The sequence below is a fragment of the Lagenorhynchus albirostris genome, chromosome 1 (genome assembly GCF_949774975.1).
Source record: "Lagenorhynchus albirostris chromosome 1, mLagAlb1.1, whole genome shotgun sequence".
NCBI lineage: Eukaryota > Metazoa > Chordata > Mammalia > Artiodactyla > Delphinidae > Lagenorhynchus > Lagenorhynchus albirostris.
In genome coordinates, this window is record NC_083095.1 from 176,132,110 (window position 1) to 176,158,895 (window position 26,786).

Below are 26,786 nucleotides of genomic sequence, written 5' to 3' on the forward strand. Positions count from 1 at the left end.
GTGGGATCTTCCCAGACCAGGGATCGAACCCATGTCCCCTGCATTGGCAGGCGGATTGTTAACCACTGCACCACCAGGGAAGTCCCTACTCTGTGTCTTTTCATTGAAGTATTTAGTCCATTTATACTTAAAGTAATTATTGATGCACATGTACTTATTGTTTTCTGGTTGTTTTTGTAGTTCATTTTTGTTCCTTTCTTCTTCTTTTGCTCTCTTCTTTTGTGATCTGACTAGTTTCCAGAGCTCCTCCTAGTCCACCATCTTGCTGATGTCACTCCTCAAAGACAATGTAAATCTTGTAAATTTTTAACAAGTGTTAATTATCAATTAGTACCATTTTCCCCTTCAATCACCTTAGCAATGGAAGGTACCTCTGGGAATTCCCAACTTCATTTCTTATTTCTAAGTAAGACTGTAATGAAATAGGTTAAAAAAAAAAATCTTGCCAATCTAAGCATAACCTTAGGCCCTTTGAAATTTTTCTTTCTCCATCCCAGACCTACTTGAAACCAGGTTTCTCCATATTGGTGATGCAATCTCTAAAGGTAAGTAATTGTGAACATGAGTTTATAATCTACCTCTTCAGCCAACTCATGACTTGAAATTGTCATCTTACCGTATTCAGTCTTATTATTCCCTTTTTGCCCTATATCTAAGCCCTTCAATTTTCATTTTGGACAACTCTCTTAAGTCAGACCTGTGTGGTGCATCCTTCCTTTGCCACTCAGCCATTAAATCCAATTTTGTTTTCAGACTTCTATTTGAACAGCCTAGTTTATTTTGTTTCTTACATACCTCATATCTTCATCACACTTTCATTGCTACTATGCTATTTGATTCTTACAGTCGTTGGTCATTAAGCTTTATCCAAGGCCTTTAATGTCAGTCACTTTATCCTTACCTCTGAGGCATATATGATGTGTTCTACACACTTTGGAAAAAGGAAACATAATCTTGCAGTATTATGGTTAAATTATGAAAGCGAACATATATTATCAAAACAGAACCCTTAAAAGACAAGAGAAATCCCCTGAAAGAAAAAACAATGAAACAGACCTCTCCAGTCTACCAGATCCCAAGTTCAAAAAGGAGGTAATAGGGCTCCCCTGGTGGCGCAGTGGTTGAGAGTCCGCCTGCCGATGCAGGGGACGCGGGTTCGTGCCCCGGTCGGGGAGGGTCCCACGTGCCGCGGAGCGGCTGGGCCCGTGGGCCGTGGCCGCTGGGCCTGCACGTCCGGAGCCTGTGCTCCGCAGCGGCGGAGGCCACGGCGGTGAGAGGCCCGCGTACCGCAAAAAAAAAAAAAAAAAAAAAAGGAGGTAATAAAAATACTGAAGGAGTTAAGAAAGGCTATTAATAGAAATGCAGATCATTGTAACAAAGAACTAGAAACTATAAAGATGAGCCAATGAAAATTAGAAAACTCACTTGCTGAGATGAAAGCTGAGCAAATGGCAATAAATAGCAAACTAGATAATGCAGAAGAATGAATAAGTGATCTGGCAGAGAGGATAATGGAAATCACCCAATCAGAAAGCAGACAGAAAGACAAATGAAAAAAAATGAAAGCAACATATGAGACCTATGGGATAATATAGAGCAAGACAATCCATACATAATAGGGATCCTAGAAAGAGAAGAAAGAGAAAAGGGGATTGAAAATGTATTTGAAGAAACTATGGCTGAAAATTTCTGAAACATAAAGAAGGAAACATATCCAGGTACAGGAAGCACAAGATAAGCCCAAACAGACCTACACCAAGACATATTATAATTAAAATGACAAAAGTTAAAGAGAGGATTCTAAAGGCAGCATGAGAAAAACAAAGAGTTAGTTACAAGGGACCCCCAAAAGGTTATCAGCTGATTTCTCTAAAGAGAGAGATTATCATACTAAGTGAAGTAAGACAGAGAAAGACAAATATATGGTATCACTTATATGTGCAATCTTAAAAAATGATACAAATGAACTTATTTGCAAAACAAAAACAGACTCAGAGACATAGAAAACAAACTTGGTTACCAAAGGGGAAAGTTCAGGGCGGGGAGGGGGGGATAAACTAGGAGTTTGGGATTAGCAGATACAAACTACTATATATAAACAACAAGGTCCTACTATATAGCACAGGGAACTATATTCAATATTTTGTAATAAACTATAATGGAAAAGAATATGAAAATATAAAAGTATATATAATTTACATATATATAAAAGTCTATACATACATATAACTGAATCACTTTGCTGTACACCAGAAACTAACAAAACATTATAAATTAACAATATTTCAATTAAAAAAAGTGTTATACATAGATATGTGTATTATACATACTTATGTATTCACAAATTCTGTATATAATTCACCTTACTATATACATACTCATTTAACATTTGTTTCCCTCATTAGATTCTGAGTTGATGAAATGATGCTTGATTGGTTTACCCTTGTAAACCTAACAGTTAACACTGTGCCTGGATATAATAAACACTGAATTTTAACTGAATTAATAAATGAATGGAAAAAACAAATATAACCTGTTCTTCTGTCCAAATCTTAAATTTAGGGTTTCCTGTTCATATTTCATTATACAAATACTCTCTGGGTGATTACTGAAAAATGTTTAAAAAATAATTCTAGACTTACATACAAGTTGCAAAAATAGTATGAAGACTTTCCAACATACGCATTACCATGGGGTTTATTCTAGGCTTTCCAATTTACTTACCTATAATTTCTCTCTCCAGCACTGAGAAACCTGGCTCTTACATTCCATCATTCCTGTATTTATTTGTTCAACCCCAGTATACACGTATATTCAGAATTGGTAGCCTGTACTCCTGCAAGAAACAAATTTATTGACTAGAGTTTAGTGTTTACATACATTATTTTTGTCTTGAATTTCAGTTACCAGTATAATTTGATTTTCTTCAATCAATATTGTACTTAAAGGATTATTCTTAATTAAGAAAAGCTTATAAAGCATTTTCAGTGGTTCTGATGATAATAATTCTGTCATCTTTGGTGCCAGGCACTGACCCAGGACTCTATTTTTAATATTGTCTCATTTAACTGCCTTTAAAATATTTTTCAGTTTTACTCAAGCTCCACCAACAGGAATAACTTACTATGAAGGTAGAATTTGACTCGATGTTAAGAACCATTTCTGACACTGAGAGACTTCCTACAAACAAGAAAGCGAGACTATTTTAGCTAGATAGCAGAGGCCAAAAAACCATCTTTCAAATATCAAATTGTGAAAGTAATTCTACATGGAGAAGAATTCTATGTTGTATACGATTTGTTACAAGTTGTGCTCTAAAATCGAGGGTGTTTAAAGAAATATATTCTACAAAATGAAGGTAGAGAAAATAGGATAAAATATTACCCTTCCCCTACATCTCACATTCAGGTCTCACATTTATCAAAATAAATCACTGTGCTGATGAAATATATATATATATATATATATATATATATATATAGTCTTAAAATTTGTGTATCTGTATATAAAATTTGTCAATCTGTGTATCACTGAGGTGATAAAGAAACCACTTTCAATCTGTCTCTGGGATCTATAATGACTATATATTAACATACTGGGTTCCTATAGGTGAAAGATTCTGTTTTTTTTTTAACATCTTTATTAGAGTATAATTGCTTTACATGGTTGTGTAGTTGCTGCTGTATAACAAAGTGAATCAGTTATACGTATACATATATCCCCATATCCCCTCCCTCTTGTGTCTCCCTACCACCCTCCCTATCCCACCCCTCTAGGTGGTCACAAAGCACTGAGCTGATCTCCCTGTGCGATGCAGCTGCTTCCCACTAGCTGTCTATTTTACATTTGGTAGTCTATGTATGTCAGTGCTACTCTCTCACTTTGGCCCAGTTTACCCTTCCCCCTCCCCATGTCCATTCTCTACGTCTGCATCTTTATTCCTGTCCTGCCCCTAAGTTCATCAGAACCTTTTTTTTTTTAGATTCCATATATATGTGTTAGCATATGGTATGTTTTTCACTTTCTGACTTTCTTCACTCTGTATAACGGACTCTAGGTCCTTGTTTCTTTTTATGGCTAATATTCCATCATATATATGTGCCACATCTTCTTTATGCATTCATCTGTCGATGGACACTTAGGGTGCTTCCATGTCCTGGCTATTGTAAATAGTGCTGCAATGAACATTGTGGTACATGACCCTTTTTGAATTATGGTTTTCTCAGGGTATATGCCTAGTAGGGGGATTGCTGGTTCATATGGTAGTTTTATTTTTAGTTTTTTAAGGAACCTCCTTACTGTTCTCCATAGTGGCTGGATCAATTTTACATTCCCATCAACAGTGCAGGAGGGTTCCCTTTTCTCCACACCCTCTCCAGCATTTATTGTTTGTAGATTTTTTGCTGATGGCCATTCTGACTGGTGTGAGGTGATACCTCATTGTAGTTTTGATTTGCATTTCTCTAATTAGAGATGTTGAGCATCTTTTCATGTGTTTGTTAGCAATCTGTATATCTTCTTTGGAGAAATGTCTATTTAGGTATTCTGCCCATTTTTGGATTGGGTTGTTTGTTTTTTTGATATTGAGCTGCATGAGCTGCTTGTATATTTTAGAGATGAATCCTTTGTCAGTTGCTCTGTTTGCAAATATTTTCTTCCATTCTGAGGGTTGTCTTTTCGTCTTGTTTATGGTTTCCTTTGCTGTGCAAAAGCTTTTAAGTTTCATTAGGCCTCATTTATTTTTGATTTCCATTTCTCTAGGAGGTGGGTCATCTTACTGTGATGTATGTCATAGAGTGTTCTGCCTATGTTTTCCTCTGTTTTATAGTGTCTGGCTTTACATTTAGGTCTTTAATCCATTTTGAGTTTATTTTTGTGTATGGTGTTAGGGAGTGTTCTAATTTCATTCTTTTACATGTAGCTGTCCAGTTTTTGCAACACCACTTACTGAAGAGGCTGTCTTTTCTCCATTGTATACTCTTGCCTCCTTTATCAAAGATAAGGTGACCATATGTGCATGGGTTTACCTCTGGGCTTTCTATCCTGTTCCATTGATCTACATTTCTGTTTTTGTGCCAAAGCTACTGTCTTGATTACTGTAGCTTTGTAGTATAGTCTGAAGTCAGGGAGCCTGATTCCTCCAGCTCCGTTTTCTTTCTCAGTTTGCTTTGGCTATTCGGGGTCTGCTCTGTTTCCATACAAATTGTGAAATTTTTTGTTCTAGTTCTGTAAAAAAAATGCCATTGTAGTTTGATAGGGATTGCATTGAATCTGTAGATTGCTTTGGGTAGTACAGTCATTTTCACAATGTTGATTCTTCCAATCCAAGAACATGGTATATCTCTCCATCTGTTTGTATCATCTTTAATTTCTTTCATCAGTGCCTTATAGTTTTCTGCATACAGGTCTTTGTCTCCTTAGGTAGGTTTATTCCTAGGTATTTTATTCTTTGCTGCAATGGTAAATGGAGTGTTTCCTTAATTTCTCCTTCAGATTTTTCATCGTTAGTGTATAGGAATGCAAGAGATCTCTGTGCATTAATTTTGTATCCTCCTACTTTACCAAATTCATTGATTAGCTCTAGTAGTTTTCTGGTAGCATTTTTAGGATTCTCTATGTATAGTATCATGTCATCTGCAAACAGTCACAGTTTTAATTCTTCTTTTCCGATTTGGATTCCTTTTATTTCCTTTCCGTCTCTGATTGCTGTGGCTAAAACTTCCAAAACTATGCTGAATAACAGTGGTGAGAATGGGCAACTTTGTCTTATTCCTGATCTTAGTGGAAATGGTTTCAGTTTTTCACCACTGAGAACGATGTTGGCTAGGGGTTTGTCATATATGGCCTATATTATGTTCAGGTAAGATCCCTCTCTTCCTACTTTCTGCAGAGTTTTTATCATAAATGGGTGTTGAATTTTGTTGAAAGCTGTCTCTGCATCTATTGAGATTATCATATGGTTTTTATCCTTCAATTTGTTAATGTGGTGTATCACATTGATTGATTTGCATATGTCGAAGAATCCTTGCATCCCTGGGATAAACCCCACTTGATCATGGTGTATGATCCTTTTAATGTGCTGCTGGATTCTGTTTGCTAGAATTTTGTTGAGGACTTTTGCATGTATATTCATCAGTGATATTGGCCTGTAGGGTTTTCTGTAACATCTTTCGTTTTGGTATCAGGGTGCTGGTGGCCCTGTAGAATGAGTTTGGGTGTGTTCCTCCCTCAGCTATATTTTGGAAGAGTTTGAGAAGGACAGGTGTTAGCTCTTCTCTAAATGTTTGATAGAATTTGCCTGTGAATCCATCGGTCCTGGGCTTTTGTTTGTTGGAAGAGTTTTAATCACAGTTTCAATTTCAGTGCTTGTGATTGGTCTGTTTATATTTTCTGTTTCTTCCTGGCTCAGTCTTGGAAGGTTGTGCTTTTCTAAGAATTTGTCCGTTTCTTCCATGTTGTTCATTTTATTGGCATATAGTTGCTTGTAGTAATCTCTCATGATCCTTTGTATTTCTGCAGTGTCAGTTGTTACTTCTCCTTTTTCATTTCTAATTCTGTTGATTTGAGTCTTCTTCCTTTTTTTCTTGATGAGTCTGGCTAATGGTTTATCAATTTTGTTTATCTTCTCAAAGAACCAGGTTTTAGTTTTATTGATTTTTGCTATCGTTTCCTTCATTTCTTTTTCATTTATTTCTGATCTGATGTTTCTTTCCTTCTGCTAACTTTGGGTTTTTTTTTTTGTTCTTTCTCTAATTGCTTTAGGTGTAAGTTTAAGTTGTTTATTTGAGAATTTTCTTGTTTCTTGAGGTAGGATTGTATTGCTGTAAACTTCCCTCATAGAATTGCTTTTGCTGCATCCCACAGGTTTTGGGCCATTGTGTTTTCACTGTCATTTTTTTCTAGGTATTTTTTGACTTCTTCTTTGATTTCTTCAGTGATCTCTTGGTAATTTAGTAGCATATTGTTTAGCCTCCATGTGTTTATATTTTTTACAGGTTTTTTCCCTGTAATTGATATCTAGTCTCATAGCATTGTGGTCGGAAAAGATACTTGATACGATTTTAATTTTCTTAAATTTACCAAGGCTTGATTTGTGACCCAAGATATGATCTATCCTGGAGAATGTTCCATGAGCACTTGAGAAGAAAGTGTATTCTGTTGTTTTGGGATGGGATGTCCTATAAATACCAATTAAATCTATCTTGTTTAATGTATCATTTAAAGCTTGTGTTTCCTTATTTATTTTCATTTTGGTTGAGCTGTCCATGGGTGAAAGTGGGGTGTTAAAGTCCCCTCCTATTATTGTGTTACTGTCAAAAGATTCTTAAATGTAGAAATTTAAATACCTATTGATATTTTTTTTACTAAATCAGTAGCCTATCAACATAAGCACGTTTTGAAATGGTGCAATAATTCTAGATTCTGGAAAAAATCTAATTAAATACGTAAGAGTATTATTTTATTTAGTTTTACTTCATTTCAGTTTTCAAACAGATAAAGAACCAAAATATTTATTAATAATATTTAGAACTGTTAGAAGCTGATAAAAATATTCTAAAAATAAATAAAAGACATCTTCACATCAAAAGAGGCACATGATTAGATAATAACCAGTCATGAAAATCTATCAGTCTCAAGACCAAAAGAGAAAACAAGGCAACAATAAAGATACTAGACTACTAACTTAATATTTACAAGTTTTTTCCTCTTATTCTTTTCAATGTTCCTTTAACACTAATACCAGTTAAACTTGATATTCATTAATAACATTCCCACACAGAATAAGTTCTTCGAATTTATAAATAATGTCTTTTATAGTTCAGCTAGAGCTAGTAGTATGATTTGCAGTCTCACTAGGTTTAATAAATATTACATAAATAATAACAACTTTGTTCTGATCTCTTCAATGAATTTACAGTTTTAATATGAAAAAAAACTAAAGCAAAATTTTTTCTAAATTCAGTTCCTCTATCTGGAAGTGTAAGATATGTATGGCAGTGACTTTTCTCTATATAGTATCATAAAGAATAATTTGCAAATAATTGACACAAATAATTATGACATTTTCAAGACATGCAGAGCACAAATTTCATTTAATTGCTTTTACACCACACCAGAAGCCATTACAGGGACATGAGTGAATAGAAGCAAGTTGGAACTTCAACAGAGAGCTGCTTTCTTAACATCAGCAACAAAGGCTTTTATCTTAGCTTCAAATTTGTTCCACATGGTAAAGAAGAGTTCTGAAAATAAACCAAGTTGTTATATTTTTCATTTAATTGAACTTCTAATATACACACAAGCATTTCTAAAACTTTCAGCTTTGTGCGTCTCTCATCATTAGAGTAAATTCTACACTAATTGCATGGCATTTTTCAAAATATTATCTAGCGATTTTGGTTTTCAAAAATCAATGATCTTTCTCTCAATGCTTAAAAAATTCATTTTAGCTGAACCTTGACCAAAAGTCCGTCCTTTAGTAAACTTTGGTTGGGTTCCTCTAAGACCTCTTTTCAAGTAGGCCTCATACTTGGCCCTGTCCTTGGCCTGCCCTCATCAAGAAGGCTGTTAGGGTAATTTAGTAGGAATCCCCACCCCTGATGCCTCCTCTTAGTAATGTTACATCCACTGATCCACTCACTTACTCTGCTCATTGGCTATAAATCCCCAGCTGTTTTTGCTATGTTTAGAGTTGAGTTCAGTCTTTGTCCCCTACTGCAATAGTGTCAAATAAAGTCTTAATTACCATTTTAAACAAATATCAGAATAATTTTTTTAAAATAACATTGTAAAGCTGGCTATTATGGACTATGGCCTTTTGGTGGGATATATACTAGAGATTAAAATCCTGGACTTTAGAGTCCAATTTTATGGGTTCCCATCCTTTATCTGCTGCTAATGTGCTCTATGACCTTGAGCAATTTAAATGAACTTGTGTCCTTGACTCTCAGATGATGAATACATGCTCTGAACAGACAGACTTAACCATGAGACTATATGTACACATGAGAGCCTGTCCACACATAGTTTCTACCACTCTGACCCATGCCCAAACTGAAAGGCTTGGGAATTCTAAGATAGGAATAATGCTTGTATTTTGGGGAACTGAGAAAGTTGACCATGGGCACCCAGCCTGTAGCTTGCCATCTGCAACTCAGGCACCACACTGGCTGTCTGGAAGGTGATAGGAGGGTAGAAAAGGTATGGGAGAGAGAACAATCACAATGCTTTTTCTCTTCCCAGTCTGTATGTTCAGAGATAGCAGTCTATGTCTCCGTGAAACTCTTGAATTGTGGGTTCCTGCCATTCGATTAAAGCAATGATAGACTTCAAAATGTCAAGCACCTGCATGGACCAGGATTTCATTCAATAAGAAGCTATCAATACCCTGGATTCTAGTGGCCAATACCCCTATTCCCTGGCACAGTGATTCAGCCATTTCCGTTGAAAATTCATATCCTATAAGTTACAGTTACTGCCTACACCTTGTTTAAAAATTCCATTTTAGTTGCCACTGCAGTGCTCACTGACCTAGAGAGGAGCATAACAAACTGAGAATTGTTTTCTAAATCAGAAAACAATTGCATGATGCCCCCGCCTCAGGAACCTAACTGTGTAATCTGGTATCTAGGAAACTCTACTCTCTCTCCGCACCTGAAATCATGGCCCTGTGCAAGAAGTTAGCCACCAATATACAGAGGGGGAAAATATGTTCCTTGAACCACGCCCCTCCCCCCAAGTAATCTCACGTTCTTGAAAAGAAAAATAAGGATTTTTGCCTCTCATCAAACACTAAAATATCAAGTGGTTACATTTAGATTACCATCTGCTCCTGTTGCTCTCTAATCTCCTGGACCAGCTCTATGAGACATTTTGGAACTGAATGTTTAAGATACCAATATATGATTTCAATTAAGGATTGTGACAAGTAGAAAACAGAATGCTAGAGGTACTCTCGCCAACTGAATAAGCCTCAACAGCATGAATGATCACATAATTTTTTTTTTCTTGCGATATGCGGGCCTCCCACCGTTGCGGCCTCTCCCGCCGCGGAGCACAGGCTCCGGACGCACAGGCCCAGCAGCTGCGGCTCATGGGCCCAGCTGCTCCGCGGCACGCGGGACCCTCCCGGACCGGGGCACGAACACGCGTCCCCCACATCGGCGGGCGGACTCCCAACCACCGCGCCACCAGGGAAGCCCCCACATAATTTTTATGAACAAAAAATTATTCTACTACCTTCTGGACAGAGCTTGTTTATAAAGATGATATTCTAATTTACATACCAAAGCAGACCTCACATTAAACTTTGGATTAGGTAGTCCAGATCTCTCTTTAGCAGCACCATTTTTAGAACAACCATAGTAAAAAATGTATTCAGAAGTCTAGAGAAATACTGTGCCTTTTTCAGTTTACTTAAAGCATTAATATGATCTCTAAAAGTTTTTAGGTTTTGAGTGAATCACAATAAAACCAAAGGAATTATTGAATTTCTAGTGATCATTAGATATTCATTCTTATAACTGTGCCCTGACTACTAATTATCTGACCTCCTCAAGAATGGATGAGACTTGCCTTATCTTTGAAGGCAACCAAAGCCTTCCAAAGGCTGTAGCCTACTCACTTTTGCCCACTAATCCTGGCCAAATTTGAGCTATTCAGAGTCCGTGGTTGAAACTGACATCGTCTGCTCAATATTAAGGGCCATCCTGCTATCCTAAGAAGCATTACATCTTATCCAACAGCTCTGCTGAAATACTACTCCTGCTGCTACTTCTCCTGGGAGATATATTTAGTTGTACTGTTCATTCATCAGTAAAAAGGTTTCCTATATGTCCTTCTGGATAGCTCACTGCCTTCCCAGGTCCTGATTGGATCACTGCTGGATCACTGATAATTCTTGAGTTGTGCTGTCCAGTATAGGAGCCACAAACCATATATTGCTATTTAGATTTAAACTAATTAAAATATACTAACCACATTTTAAGAGCTCAATAGCTGCGTATGGCTCATAGCTCCTATATTGGAGGGCACAGATACAGAACATTTCCATTATCACAGGAAATTCTGTTGGGGAGTGCTTGGAGAGGAAGTCATAATTGCCATGAACGAGGTGGTCTGGGAGAAGAAACATTTAAGTGAACCCAATATAGACTGAATTTATTTATTGGGCCCCACTAGGCCAGTAGTTACAAGACCTGGATTAAAAAAAAAAATCAGCCACAACCATTTGTATATGGGCTGAGGTATCAGTTGATTTCCCTTATATCATCAAATAATAAGCATCATGGTGCTCAACTCTGGCTGCACAGTTTAATCACCTAAGGAGAATCTGGTTTAATTGGTCTGGGGCTGGGGCAGAGAATTGGTAGCTTTTAAAGCACCCCAGGTGAATCCTATTTTGTAGATAGGCTTGAAAAGCACTGATTTAGCGCATATATTAGCTCATTTAATCAAATGATCACATAATTAATGTATGAATTATATTCACTGTTATCTAGATAGTCCACAGAAGCAAACTGAGAAGTTGGATTGGGTCCAGCAATCACCATTCATAGGATCAGACTGCTATGCTGAATTTACATTGGAAAAATAATTCTAGAGAGAAGTATAAAATTTGCATTGCTCACAATCCAATTATTGGCAACTTGCAACAACAATTCTCCTATTCATTTCTGCATATATTCTCTCTAAAACCCTCACGAAAGTTATTAATACACATTATTTTTATATTACCTCTGGGACCTTTCACAGTTTCAGAGAATCAGTAATTAGTGAAGAATTCCTCCATTTATTTTCTCTTGACTGATACTTTATGCTCACTCAATTGATGATTTCTTCTTGCCATGTAAGTTGTACTTTTTTTTACTACTGTATAAAATATAAATAATATTTTATAATGGGAGATTATAGAGGATAGCCACTATTTCATCAACTTTATTCCACTCTATATTGTTTCTGTAGAAATCCAAATTTCCTTATTAAATATTGATACAAAACATAACTCCAAAATACTTAGGTTAATATTATTACTAACTGCTCTAATTCTTGCTGACGAAATATAGTAACATTCAAGGTACAAAAGGATTTTCTGTAAGTTTAAATACCTATGTCAGTAATAATCCAGACTGGATTATAGACAGTTTCATCCAATAATATTTATGCTTCCCAGGGCACAGTAAAAATGTGGTTAAAAATAATATCTTAACTATTATTAAAATTGCTAATAACACTGTTACATATATGTATACAATATTATACATTATTATAAACATATGTATACAATATTATACATTATTATAATAAGATTGTTAACAATATTATTAACATTGGTTGGCAAGATTCATGTCTTTAAAATTCTTATCACTTGTATTTTGTCTCATTACAAATTCCACAGAATATGCTCCAACACATATCAATTAGGTTATTGTCATGTGGCATTTATGTTTATTTCCTTTCCTTTTTGAAATTGGTTGTGCAGTGTTTTAACATTGCTATTTTGAATCAGGTGAATATTTTTATCATTTGTAATTTATTCAATAAAAGACAACTCTAACTTTTTCAAACTTAGGAAAAAGGAAAAGCCATTCAAACTCACCGTCCATGATCTGGGTCTACCCTGTTTATTCAGGATCTTTCTCATTATTGTTCAATAAGCAGCATCTACTGAAGGCAGTGTTATTTCCACTCTTGCAGGTTCACTGCTGTCTTGACGAATTTGCTCATGTTATTTATTTTGCCCAGAATTAATTTATTCTCAAAAGTATGGGTGGGGTAGAGATTTTCGGGTAGCAGTATATGGCACTTTAAAGGAAAATTATTGTGTGATTAAAAAAATAGTTCTATTAAATTTCATTATAGTTGATATAATTTTTATTATATGTGACAGCAAAACAATATTATATACAAATATTAACAATGGAAATGGAAAAGAGTACATAAATCTAACTACCTATGTTTCTATAGAAATGTTTTTCCAATTTTAGCCTGCATCAGAATACCCAGAGAACCTGTTAAACAAATTAGTGGCCTTGAACCCCACAGCTTCTATTTCAGTAGGTCTGGGGTGGGGTCCAAGAATTTGTATTTCTAGTAAGTTCCTAGTTAATGCCCAGGCTGCCAGTCCAGGAACCACACTTTGAGAAGCATTGATAGAGGACTTCAAAAAGTTCAAGTTCACTAGAATACTGCTTTTTGGAATACATAAAATGTATATGCTTAATATATCTATGCTTTTCAAAAAATCAGTCAGTTTTAAATAAGTCAGTTTCTGAGCTGCAAAAGAAAGGAATCAAAAGAAATCAGTTTCAGGGAAGAAACAGTGGCAATTCCTTTTAGGTGGAAGACTCATATCTCTGAACTGATGGCGTCAAGATTGGATTATAAACTTATCTACTGACCTCAATGATGTATGTTGCAACATTGTTATAGAAAGAAAACTGGAAACAACCAAAGTGCCCATTTAACAGAGGCCTAGTTAAGTAATATACTTTTATTGCCAATAATAACATACTTGTGGTATGCTCAGATATAAAGGACTTAAAAAGAATTTGGTTGATTTGGATATGCTGATGTGGAAATATTTTCAAGATACATTATTATGCTTTAAAAAGTAAAGGAACAAAAAAGATGCATAATTTCTTTGAATAAATAATGATAGAGGTGATGTCAGCAAGATAGAGGGCTAGGAGGTCCCAATGCTTGTCTCCTTCACAAACAAGCAAAATAATAAACGAACAACTGCAAACCAATGAAAATAGCTCTAGGAGAGCTCTGTACTACAAAGAAAACGCAGCAGAAATCCGGAGGAGCTCAAAATCAAGGATGGCTGCATAGAAAAATGCAGGAAGCATTTTACCTGAGTCACCTCATCTTCTAGCCCAGGCCAGTTAGGAGGGATCCCCTCAGAGGAATTTCACCCCATGAGGAAAAGGAGAGGAGAACCCCAGCAAGCCTCACTGCCATGGGGAACTCCCACATATGCACCAGTGCTAATCCCAAGCTGATGGAGCTGCCTGGAGTCCCCCCCGCTACCACACCCCTCCCCCATTACTCCCCAGGGTTAGAGCTGTCATGGTAGTAAGACCTGTCACCAGGACCCAGTTGCTGCTGTGCCCCATTCTCTGAGATTGGGAAGCCATAGCACCTTACTGCCTATGGAACCAGATGAGCTGCCACTGCTCTGAGCCTCACTCCAGGTCCTAGGTTGTGGCTTTGACTCACCATTGCCAGGCCAAGCTGCTGCTGCTCTGTACTCCACCCTCTGTAGCCATTATCTGGACCCACCTGGCTTTAATGGGTTATCAGCTGGATGCACTGCTGCTGCTCTGTGACTGCCTCCCTGGGCCAGAGTTGGGGCTTTGACACACCATCCCCATGCCATGCTGCTACTGCACCCTGCTCCCTGGGCCCAAGTCACTACTGCACCCTGTCATCCCAGGGCCCATGCTGTAGCTGAGTCCCCCTCTCTCCCCAAGTCACTGCAGCAAACTGCAGAGACCTAGACCTCGATTCCACAGGAGATGTGCACATGCCCACACCTCAGACTCTAGCGCCAGACAAGAACACTATAAGAAAAGAAAATTATAGGCCAATCCCTGATGACCATACATGCAAAAATTCTTAACAAAATACTAGCAAATAGAATTCAAGAGAACACTTAAAGGATCATAAGCTACGATCAAGTGGGATTCATCCCTGGGATGCAAGGATGATTCAATATAGCAAATCAATAAATGTGATATGCCCCATTAACAAAATTAAGGATAAAAATCGTATAATGAATTCAATAGATGAAGAAAAAATTTAACAAGTTTCAACACCCATTCATGATAAGAGGTTTCAACAAGTTAGGTATAGAAGGAATATACCTAATAAAGGCCATACATGACAAGCTCACAGCTAACATACTCAATGGTGATAAGTTAAAACCTTTTTCATCCAACATCAGGAACAAGACAAGGATGCCAACTCTCACCATTTCTACTCAAAATAGTACTGGAAGTTCTAGCCATAGCAATTAGAGAAAAAATAGAAATAAAACACATCCACATCAGAAAGGAAGAAGTAAAATGTAGTTATTTTCAGATGACATGATTTTATATATAGAAAATCCAAAAGACTCCACAAAAAAAGTTAGAACAAATGAATTCAATAGAGTTGCAGGATACAATATCAACATACAGAAATCAGTTGAATTTCTATATACTAACAGTAAAACATCTGAAAGAGAAAATAAGAAAAAAAATCCATTTTACAACAGCATGAAAAAAATACTTAAGAATAAATTTAAGCAAAAACACTTTACCTTGAAAATTATAAGACAATGAGGAAAAGAATTAAAGAAGACACAAATAAATGGAAAGATATCCTGTGTTCTTGAATTGGAAGAATTAATATTGTGAAAATGTCCACACAAAGCCATGAAAAGATGCTCAGCCTCACTAATTATTAGAGAAATGCAAATCAAAAACACAAATTACCTCACACCTGTCAGAATGGCTATCATCAAAAAAATCTACAAATAACAAATGTTGGCAAGGATGTGGAGAAAAAGAAACCATCGTACACTGTTGGTGGGAATGTAAATTGGTGCAGCCACTATGGAAAACAGTATGGAGGTTCTGGAAAAAAACTAAAAATGGAACTACACTATGATCCAGCAATTCCTCTCGTGGGTATATATTCCGAAAAAAGTAAAAACACTAATTGGAAAAGATACATGTGCCCCAATATTCATAGCAGCACGATTTACAATAGCCAAGACACAGAAGCAACCCATGTACCCATCAACAGATGAATGGATTAAGTAGACGTGGTGGGTATATATACAGTGGAATATTAGTCATAAAAAGAATACTACCGTCTCACTCCCTCTTGCGAGAACACCAGAATCACAACTAGTTGCTGGACAATCATTGACAGGAAGACACTGGAACTCACCAAAAAAGATACCCCACATCCAAAGACAGAGGAGAAGCCACAATGAGATGGTAGGAGGGGCCCAATCACAGTAAAATCAAATCCCATAACTGCTGGGTGGGTGACTCACAGACTGGAGAACATTTATACCACAGAAGTCCACCCACTGGAGTGAAGGTTCTGAGCCCCATGTCAGGCTTCCCAACCTGGGGGTCCAGAAACAGGAAGACGAATTCCTAGAGAATCAGACTTTGAAGCCTAGTGGGAATTGATTGCAGGACTTCGACAGGACTGGGGGAAACAGAGACTCCACTCTTGGAGGGCACACGCAAAGTAGTGTGCACATCGGGACCCAGGGGAAGGAGCAGTGACCCCAGGGGAGACTGAACCTGACCTACCTATTAGTGTTGGAGGGTGTCCTGCAGAGGCGGGGGCAGGGGGACTGTGGCTCACCGTGGGGAGAAGGACACTGGCAGCAGAAGTTTGGGGAAGTAGTCCTTGGCGTAAGCCCTCCCAGAGTCTGTCATTAGCCCCACCAAAGAGCCAAGGTAGGCTCGTGTTGGGTTGCCTAAGGCCAAACAACCAACAGGGAGGGAACCCAGCCCCACCCATCAACAGTCAAGTGACTGAGCTCTTTGAGCAACAGTCAGCTCTACCCACCACCAGTCCCTCCCATCAGGCCTCTTAGATAGTCTCATCCACCCGAGGGCAGAGACCAGAAGCAAGAAGAACAACAATCCTGCAGCCTGTGGAAGAAAAACCACATTCACAGAAAGATAGACAAGATGAAAAGGCAGAGGGCTATGTACCAGATAAAGGAACAAGATGAAACCCAAGAAAAACAACTAAATGAAGTGGAGATAGGCAACCTTCCAGAAAAAGAATTCAGAATAACGATAGTGAAGATGATCCAGGACCTTGGAAAAACAATGGAGGCAAAGATCAAGAAGATGCAAGAAATGTTTAACAAAGACCTCGAAGAATTAAAGAACAAACAAACAGAGATGAACAATACAATAACTGAAATGAAAACTACACTAGAAGGAATCAATAGCAGAATAACTGAGGCAGAAGAACTGATAAGTGACCTGGAAGACAGAATGGTGGAATTCACTGCTGCGGAAAAGAATAAAGAAAAAAGAATGAAAAGAAAGGAAGACAGCCTAAGAGACCTCTGGGACAACATTAAACGCAACAACATTCACATTATAGGGGTCCCAGAAGGAGAAGAGAGAGAGAAAGGACCTGAGAAAATATTTGAAGAGATTATAGTTGAAAACTTCCCTAACATGGGAAAGGAAATAGCCACCCAAGTCCAGGAAGTGCAGTGAGTCCCATACAGGATAAACCCAAGGAGAAACAGGTCAAGACACATAGCAATCAAATTGGCAAAAATTAAAGACAAAGAAAAATTATTGAAAGCAGCAAGGGAAAAACGACACATAACATACAAGGGAACCCCATAAGGTTAACACTGATTTCTCAGCAGAAACTCTACAAGCCAGAAGGGAGTGGCATGATATACTTAAAGTGATGAAAGGGAAGAACCTACAACCAAGATTACTCTACCCGGCAAGGATCTCATTCAGATTTGATGGAGAAATCAAAATCTTTACAGACAAGCAAAGGCTAAGAGAATTCAGCACCACCAAACCAGCTCTACAACAAATACTAAATGAACTTCTCTAAGTGGGAAACACAAGAGAAGAAAAGGATCTACAAAAGCAAACCCAAAACAATTAAGAAAATGGTCATAGAAACATACATATCGATAATTACCTTAAATGTGAACAGATTAAATGCTCCAACCAAAAGACACAGGCTTGCTGAATGGATACAAAAACAAGATCCATACATATGGATCTTGTCTTCAAGAGACCCGCTTCACACCTAGGGACACATACAGACTGAAAGTGAGGGGATGGAGAAAGATACTCCATGCAAATGGAAATCAAAAGAAAGCTGGAGTAGCTATACTCATACCAGATAAAATAGATGTTAAAATAAAGAATGTTACAAGAGACAAGGAAGGATACTACATAATGATCAAGGGATCAATCCAAGAAGAAGATATAACAATTATAAATATATATGCACCCAACATAGGAGAACCTCATTACATAAGGCAACTGCTAACACCTGTAAAAGAGGAAATCAACAGTAACACAATAATAGTGGGGGACTTTAACACCTCACTTACACCAATGGACAGATCATCCAAAATGAAAATAAATAAGGAAACAGAAGCTTTAAATGACACAACAGACCAGATAGATTTAATTGATATTTATAGGACATTCCATCCCAAAACAGCAGATTACACTTTCTTCTCAAGTGTGCACAGAACATTCTCCAGGATAGATCACATCTTGGGTCACAAATCCAGCCTCAGTAAATTTAAGAAAATTGAAATCATATCAAGCATCTTTTCTGACCACAACGCTATGAGATTAGAAATGAATTACAGGGAAAAAAACATAAAAAACACAAACACATGGAGGCTAAACAATACGTTACTAAATGACCAAGACATCACTGAAGAAATCAAAGAGGAAATCAAAAAATACCTAGAGACAAATGACAATGAAAACACGACGATCCAAAACCTATGGGATGCAGCAAAAGCAGTTCTAAGAGGGAAGTTTATAGGTATACAAGCCTACCTCAAGAAACAAGAAAAATCACAAGTAAACAACCTAACCTTACACCTGAAGGAACTAGATATAGAAGAGCAAACAAAATCCAAAGGTAGCAGAAGGAAAGAAATCATAAAGATCAGAGCAGAAATAAATGAAATAGAAACAAAGAAAACAATAGCAAAGATCAATAAAACTAAAAGATGGTTCTTTGAGAAGATAAAGTTGATAAACCATTAGCCAGGCTCATCAAGAAAAAGAGGGAGAGGACTCAAATCAATAAAATTAGAAATGAAAAAAGAGAAGTTACAACAGACACCGCAAAAAAACAAAGCATCCTAAGAGACTACTACAAGCAACTCTATGCCAACAAAATGGAAACCTGGAAGAAATGGACAAATTCTTAGAAAGGTATAACCTTCCAAGACTGAACCAGGAAGAAACGGAAAATATCAACAGACCAATCATGAGTAATGAAATTGAAACTATGATTAAAAATCTTCCAACAAAGAAAAGTCCAGGACCAGATGGCTTCACAGGTGAATTCTATCAAACATTTAGACAAGAGCTAACACCCATCCTTCTCAAACTCTTCCAAAAAATTGCAGAGGAAAGAACACTCCCAAACTCATTCTATGAGGCCACCATCACCCTGATACGAAAACCAGACAAAAATACTACAAAAAAGGAAAATTACAGACCATTATCACTTATGAATACATATACAAAACTCCTCAACAAAATACTAGCAAACAGAATCCAACAACATATTAAAAGGGTCATATACCATGATCAAGTCAGATTTATCTCAGGGATGCAAGGATTCTTCAATATATGCAAATCAATCAATGTGATACACCATATTAACAAATTGAAGAATAAAAACCATATGATCATCTCAATAGATGCAGAAATAGCTTCTGACAAAATTCAACACCCATTTATGATAAAAACTCTCCAGAAAGTGGGCATAGAGGGAACCTACCTCAACATAATAAAGGCCATATATGACAAACCCACAGCAAACATCATTCTCAATGGTGAAAAACTGAAAGCATTTCAACTAAGATCAGCAATGAGACAAGGATGTCCACTCTCACCACTATTATTCAACATAGTTTTGGAAGTCCTAGCTACAGCAATCAGAGAAGAAAAAGAAATAAAAGGAATACAAATTGGAAAAGAAGAAGTAAAACTGTCACTGTTTGCAGATGACATGATACTATACATAGAGAATCCTAAAAATGCCACCAGAAAACTACTAGAGCTAATCAATGAATTTGGTAAAGCTGTAGGATACAAAATTAATGCACAGAAATCTCTTGCATTCCTATACACTAATGATGAAAAATATGAAAGAGAAATTAAGGAAACACTCCCATTTACCACTGCAACAAAAAGAATAAAATACCTAGGAATAAACCTATCTAGGAAAACAAAAGACCTGTATAAAGAAAACTATAAGACACTGATGAAAGAAATTAAAGATGATACAAACAGATGGAGAGATATACCATGTTCTTGGATTGGAAGAATCAATATTGTGAAAATGACTATACTACCCCAAGCAATCTACATATTCAATGCAATCCCTATCAAATTACCAATAGCATGTTTTACAGAACTAGAACAAATCATCTCAAAATTTGTATGGAGACACAAAAGATCCCGAATAGCCAAAGTAGTCTTGAGGGAAAAAGACGGAGCTGGAGGAATCAGAGTCCCTGACTTCAGACTATACTACAAACCTACAGTAATGAAGGCAATATGGTACTGGCACAAAAACAGAACACAGATCAATGAAACAAGATAGAAAGCCCAGAGACAAACCCACACACCTATGGTCAATTAATCTATGACAAAGGAGGCAAAGATATACAATGGAGAAAAGACAGTCTCTTCAATAAGTGGTGCTGGGAAAACTGGACAGCTACATGTAAAAGAATGAAATTAGAACACTCCCTAACACCATACACAAAAATAAACTCAAAATGGATTCGAGATCTAAATATAAGACCAGACACTATAAAACTCTTATAGGAAAACATAGGAAGAACACTCTTTGACATAAATCACAGCAAGATCTTTTTTGATCCACCTCCTAGAGTAATGGAAATAAAAACAAAAAGAAACAAATGGGACCTAATGAAACTTCAAAGCTTTTGCACAGCAAAAGAAACCATAAACAAGATGAAAAGACAACCCTCAGAATGGGAGAAAATATTCGCAAATGAATCAACGGACAAAGGACAAAGGAAAAATATATAAACAGCTCATGCAGTTTATTATTAAAGAAACAAACAACCCAATCCAAAAATGGGCAGAAGACCGAAATAGACATTTCTCTGGAGCAGACATACAGATGGCCAAGAAGCACATGAAAAGCTGCTCAACATCACTAATTATTTTAGAGAAATGCAAATCAAAACTACAATGAGTTATCACCTCATACCAGTTAGAATGGGCATCATCAGAATATCTACAAACAACAAATGCTGGAGAGGGTGTGGAGAAAAGGGAACCCTCTTGCACTGTTGGTGGGAATGTAAATTGATACAGCCTCTATGGAAACAGTATGGAGGTTCCTTAAAAAACTAAAAATAGAATTACCATATGAGCCAGCAATCCCACTACTAGGCATATACCCAGAGAAAACCATAATTCAAAAAGACACATGCACCCCAATGTTCATTGCAGCACTATCTACAATAGCCAGGTCATGGAAGCAACCTAAATGCCCATCGACAGACAAATGGATAAGGAAGCTGTGGTACATATATACAATGGAATATTACTCAGCCATAAAAAGGAACGAAATTGAGTCATTTGTTGAGACGTGGATGGATCTAGAGACTGTCATACAGAATGAAGTAAGTCAGAAAGAGAAAAACAAATATCGTATATTAACGCATGTATGTGGAATCTAGAAAAATGGTACAGATGAACCGGTTTGCAGGGCAGAAGTTGAGACACAGATGTAGAGAACAATTGTATGGACACCAAGGGGGGAAAACCGTGGTGGGGTGGGGATGGTGGTGTGCTGAATTGGGAGATTGGGATTGACATGTATACACTGATGTGTATAAAACTGATGACTAATAAGAACCTGCAGTATAAACAAACAAACAAACAAACAAAAAACCCAAATAACACTAAACTTTCTTTGGGTTATTGGTATGGAAATATGTTAATATAAATGTTTCAGACGTTACATGAAATTTCTAAAAATCTTATATGTTCTGTTATAATGTTATAAGCCATTATTCTAGTTATTATTTTAAAATGTATACCTCAGAAATAACTAAATTTCCTTGTCAATTGCATTATTATGAACTTTCATCAAATCTTTAACCGTGGTCATTTTTAAGTCTTTTGCTATTTACATACAGTTCTGGGTGTACTCTGATGCTTTCGCAAAAATGTTCCTATAAAAGGGTTTCATCTTCAAGGAATTCATGGAAAAGACTCTGACAAGTACAGGTTTCTGGTAACTGACTATACTGCTGAACTGAATGAATAAGCATTTTCAGAACTCTAATGGAAAACTGATGAATTCATGAAAGTTCTAACAAAAGATTAAGATGAAAAAAAATTACATGGGACTGAGTGAACTGTTGAGGATGATTATAATTTTTGTGACTTTCTGTTTGAATTAAAAAGAAAAAAAGAAAATCCCAGAAGCACTCAGAGGCAAAAATATACAAATCAATTTTCACAGCAAAGTAAAGGAGCTGTTACAGTGGAGGATTACTGGACTGAACGTCAATATTATGACATAGTATGAGTGTGTTTCGTGTTTAGTTATTGCAATCATTGTTGCTCTTGTTGTGGTCATCCATTTACAATGCTTGGTGTCAGTTTATTTATCTCTTGTAAAAATAAAATACAGTGTGTGTGGAAAAAAAAAGAATACTACCATTTGCAGCAACATGGAGGGACTTAGAGAATATTATGCTTAGTGAAATAAATCAGGGTAAAAATGATATATGATATCACTTATATGTGGCATCTGAAAATAATACAAATGAATATACATTTACAAAACAGACTCACAGATATAGAAAACAAACTTGTGGTTATCAAAGGGGAGAGAGAAGTGGGGGAGGGACAAATTAGGGGTATGGGATGAACAGATACTAACTACTTTATATAAAATAGATAAGCAGCAGGATATACTATATAGCACAGATAATTTTCATTACCTTGTATTAACCTATAGTACAATATAATCTGCAAAAATACTGAATGACTATGCTGCACACCTGAAACTAACACAATATTGCAAATCAACTATACTTCAATAAAAGAAATGGAAATGTCTTTCAATAGAACAATGGTTAAATAAGTTATAGCATATTCATATGATAAAATATGCAGCAACTTAAAGGTGTGAGAAATAAAAGAAGTCTATATCAAGTTACTGGGATCAAAAAATTTCACAATTTGTATGGAAACACAACAGACCCCAAAGAGCCAAAGCAAACTTGAGAAAGAAAAACGGAGCTGGAGGAAATCAGGCTCCCTGACTTAAGACTATACTACAACACTACAGTAATCAAGACAGTATGGTACTGGCACAAAAACAGAAATATAGAACAATGGAACAGGATAGAAAGCCCAGAGATAAACCCATGCACATATGGTCACCTTATTGTTGATAAAGGAAGCAAGAGTATACAATGAGAAAAGACAGCCTCTTCAATTAGTGGTGCTGGGAAAACTGGACAGCTACATGTAAAAGAATGAAATTAGAACACCTCCTAATACCATACAAAAAAATAATCTCAAAATGGATTAAAGACTTAAATGTAAGGCCGGACACGATAAAACTCTTAGAGGAAAACATCGGGAGAACACTCTATGACATACATCACAGCAAGATGACCCACCTCCTAGAGAAATGGAAATAAAAACGAAAAGAAACAAATGGAACCTAATGAAACTTAAAAGCTTTTGCACGGCAAAGGAAACCATAAACAAGACAAAAAGACAACCCTCAGAATGGGAGAAAATATTTGCAAATGAAGCAACTGACAAAGGATTAATCTCCAAAATTTACAAGCAGCTCAGGCAGGTCAATATCAAAAAACAAACAACCCAATGTAAAAATGGGCAGAAGACCTAAATAGACATTTCCCCAAAAAAGATATACAGATGGCCAACAAACACATGAAAGGATGTTCAACATCACTAGTCATTAGAGAAATGCAAATCAAAACTACAATGAGGTAACCTTACACTGGTCAGAATGGCTATCATCAAAAAATCTAGAAACAATAAATGCTGGAGAGGGTGTGGAGAAAAGGTAATCCTCTTGCACTGTTGGTGGGAATGTAAATTGATACAGCCACTATGGAGAACAGTATGGAGGTTACTTAAAAAACTAAAAATAGAACTACCATATGACCCAGTAATCCCACTACTGGGCATATACCCTGAGAAAACCATAATTCAAAAAGGGTCATGTACCACAATGTTCATTGCAGCACTATTTACAATAGCCAGGATATGGAAGCAACCTAAGTGTCCATCGACAGATGAATGGATAAAGAAGATGTGGCACATATATACAATGGAATATTATTCAGCCATAAAAGGAAACAAAATTGAGTTATTTGCAGTGAGGTGGATGGACCTAGAGTCTGTCATACAGAATGAAGTAAGTCAGAAAGTGAAAAACAAATACCGTATGCTAACACATATATATGGAAACTAAAAAAAAAAAAAAAGTTCTGATGAACTTAGGGGCAGGACAGGAATAAAGATGCAGACGTAGAGAAAGGACTTGAGGACATGGGGAGGTGGAAGGGTAAGCTGGACCAAAGTGAGAGAGTAGCACTGACATATATACACTACCAAATGTAAAACAGATAGCTAGTGGGAAGCAGCTGCATCACACAGCAAGATCAGCTTGGTGCTTTGTGACCACCACAAAGGGTGGGATGGGAGGGTGGGAGGGAGACACAAGAGAGAGGGGATATGGGGATATAGGTATGCATATAGCTGATTCACTTTGTTATACAGCAGAAACTAACACAACATTGTAAAGCAATTATACTCCAATAAAGATGTTAAGAAAAAATTTACTTGGATCAGAGGTGAGGACAATCAATGCATATGATCCTCTTATTGTACAGAACATATATGTTCTCTGTGTGTGTGTCTGTGTGTATATGAAAAAATGTTTGGAAAAATATACTTGGCTTTGCTCCTAATAGGTTGTCGGGAGGAGAGGGCCCGTAGGTTTGAGGTGATTGGTAAATGGAGTCATTGGAAGCATAGTATAAGGTTTTATTTCATATATCTTTGTATAGCATGGAATATTTTACCTTTATAGATAGGTTTTCTAGCTGTAGCGATCAGAGCAGGCAGAGTATCAAGTTCACCTTTCTTTTTGTTTAAGGTCAAATTTTTTCGATGCCCTAAAAAATAATAGTGTCACTAAATTATTCTAGAAATAACCTCATTTAAACTTTTAAAAAGTTAAAATAAATCTCATTAATCCACTTCTAAAGTACAGCTTCTGTAATTATATTTTAATAATTTAGATAAAGCAGCTTTACTAACACAAATATTTTCTCTTTGATTTTTCCTTGCCAGGTATTTGATATTTATAAACATAAACAATAAGTGTGCAAATCAAGAAAACGAAATAACTAAAAAACTATATAAAAATGTTAGAGAAAGAGCTTTTTAAACAGTATGTCAAAAATAAAAAAATACTTAAGCAATCAAATCAATAAATTCTCAAGTAAAGTTTTTATCTCTACGTATCTTTATCTTAAATAAAGCATATCTTTATTTAACAAAAAAAGAAGTCTGTATTCCTACAGTGAAAAATCTAGTGCTAGAATGGAGGGAGAAATGCTATAGAAATGCTATTTTAAAGATACATATTTTGAGCACTGTTAAAAATAAAAGTATGTAATAATGAAAACAGTTTCAGTATGCTCACTTAGAGAAAAATACATTAAAATAAAATGCAGAATGTGCAATATTTAAATGGTAGTTTCTCAAAGTTAGTAGATAAAATTACATTAATGTGTTTAATTTCCACAACATGTATCTTGCTGAGAAATAAAGCATGATTATATAACACCACTGGAGCAATGGATAAGAAATAGGGTCTGTAAATTAGTTCTTAAATATTAGTGGATTAGATGGTTGGGAGATGATAATGAAAGGAAAGGAAGAAAATGAACATAACGTTTATTTTCCTTCATACTTACCCTCATGTTGACTCTTTCTATTGACCTTGCCTGGGATTGGACAAAAGAGGTATATATAAATATAAGGAAGAGGATTATAAGATGGGTTTATCTCAGTCATCTGCAGGATCTATAATAGTGTGTAAGAAAGGAATGTTGAGAAAAAACTTGAGTTCCAGTTTAGTGGTGGTGGGGAAGGAGGAGCCATGCCAGAGACACCACTCATCCACTAAGCATGCATGTATGTTAGATAAGTTTAATTCAGAATTTACTTTCACTTATGTTTTGCTAAACTGGTTATATAACTAAGGCTAGTACAATCTGGTAACTTCCATATAATTAAATCTTTATTCATTGAAAACATCACATTGTACACTAAAAATATTACAAATTACCTGAATGTTCTTTATTCAATGAAGGAAAGTGGAAGGTTTTATAAACACTTGACCCAGCCCTAGATGCTCTATGAAGTACTTTTGGACGTTCAGTCACATGGGGTGAAAAGTACTCATAAGGTTCTTCCAGAAATATTTAGAAAATAAGTTAGCTGTAAGATGGGTCACACTTATAACTTTTTATTTTTAATACTCACACATTAAGTTAGTTGCCAATAAAAATAAAATTAAATAAATTAAAATAATGAACATTAAGTTTTTGAGATCATTAATTTAATTAAAATAATAAAGATGTATATTTAGAAGACTAGTTTGGAGATCAGAGCTAAGTAAAAGAAGCAAATCACAAAAGAACTCATAAGATTCCATTTCTATGAAATGTCCAGTATAGGCAAATTTTATAGAGACAGAAATTAGATTAGTGGTTGCCTAGGGCTGGGGGAGTATGAGGACTAGAGGAGAGAAGGCAGGGGGATTCTGTTTTCAAAGTGCTGAAAGCAAAAATTCACAACCAAGAATTTTATACCCAGAGAAACTATCATTCAAAAATAAAGATGAAACAAAGATATTCCTAAATTAAAACAAAAATTAAGAGATATTGATCTTATACTACCAGCCATGTCTTA

At 36.2% G+C, this 26,786-nt stretch overlaps 1 protein-coding gene across 1 annotated transcript in view; it reads right to left on the bottom strand.

The window, feature by feature from the left end:
• Positions 1 to 8,074: 8,074 nt before the first annotated feature.
• CCDC7 (coiled-coil domain containing 7) overlaps positions 8,075 to 26,786 on the bottom strand; it is a 291,607-nt gene continuing 272,895 nt past the window's right edge. The window contains exons 38-42 of the mRNA XM_060161178.1: positions 25,787 to 25,816; positions 24,887 to 24,979; positions 12,599 to 12,708; positions 11,737 to 11,871; positions 8,075 to 8,243 (exon numbers count right to left, since the gene is read on the bottom strand). Of these exons, the coding sequence (XP_060017161.1) occupies positions 12,650 to 12,708; positions 24,887 to 24,979; positions 25,787 to 25,816 (182 nt within the window). The 3' untranslated portion in view covers positions 8,075 to 8,243; positions 11,737 to 11,871; positions 12,599 to 12,649. The remainder of the gene's footprint in view (positions 8,244 to 11,736; positions 11,872 to 12,598; positions 12,709 to 24,886; positions 24,980 to 25,786; positions 25,817 to 26,786) is intronic.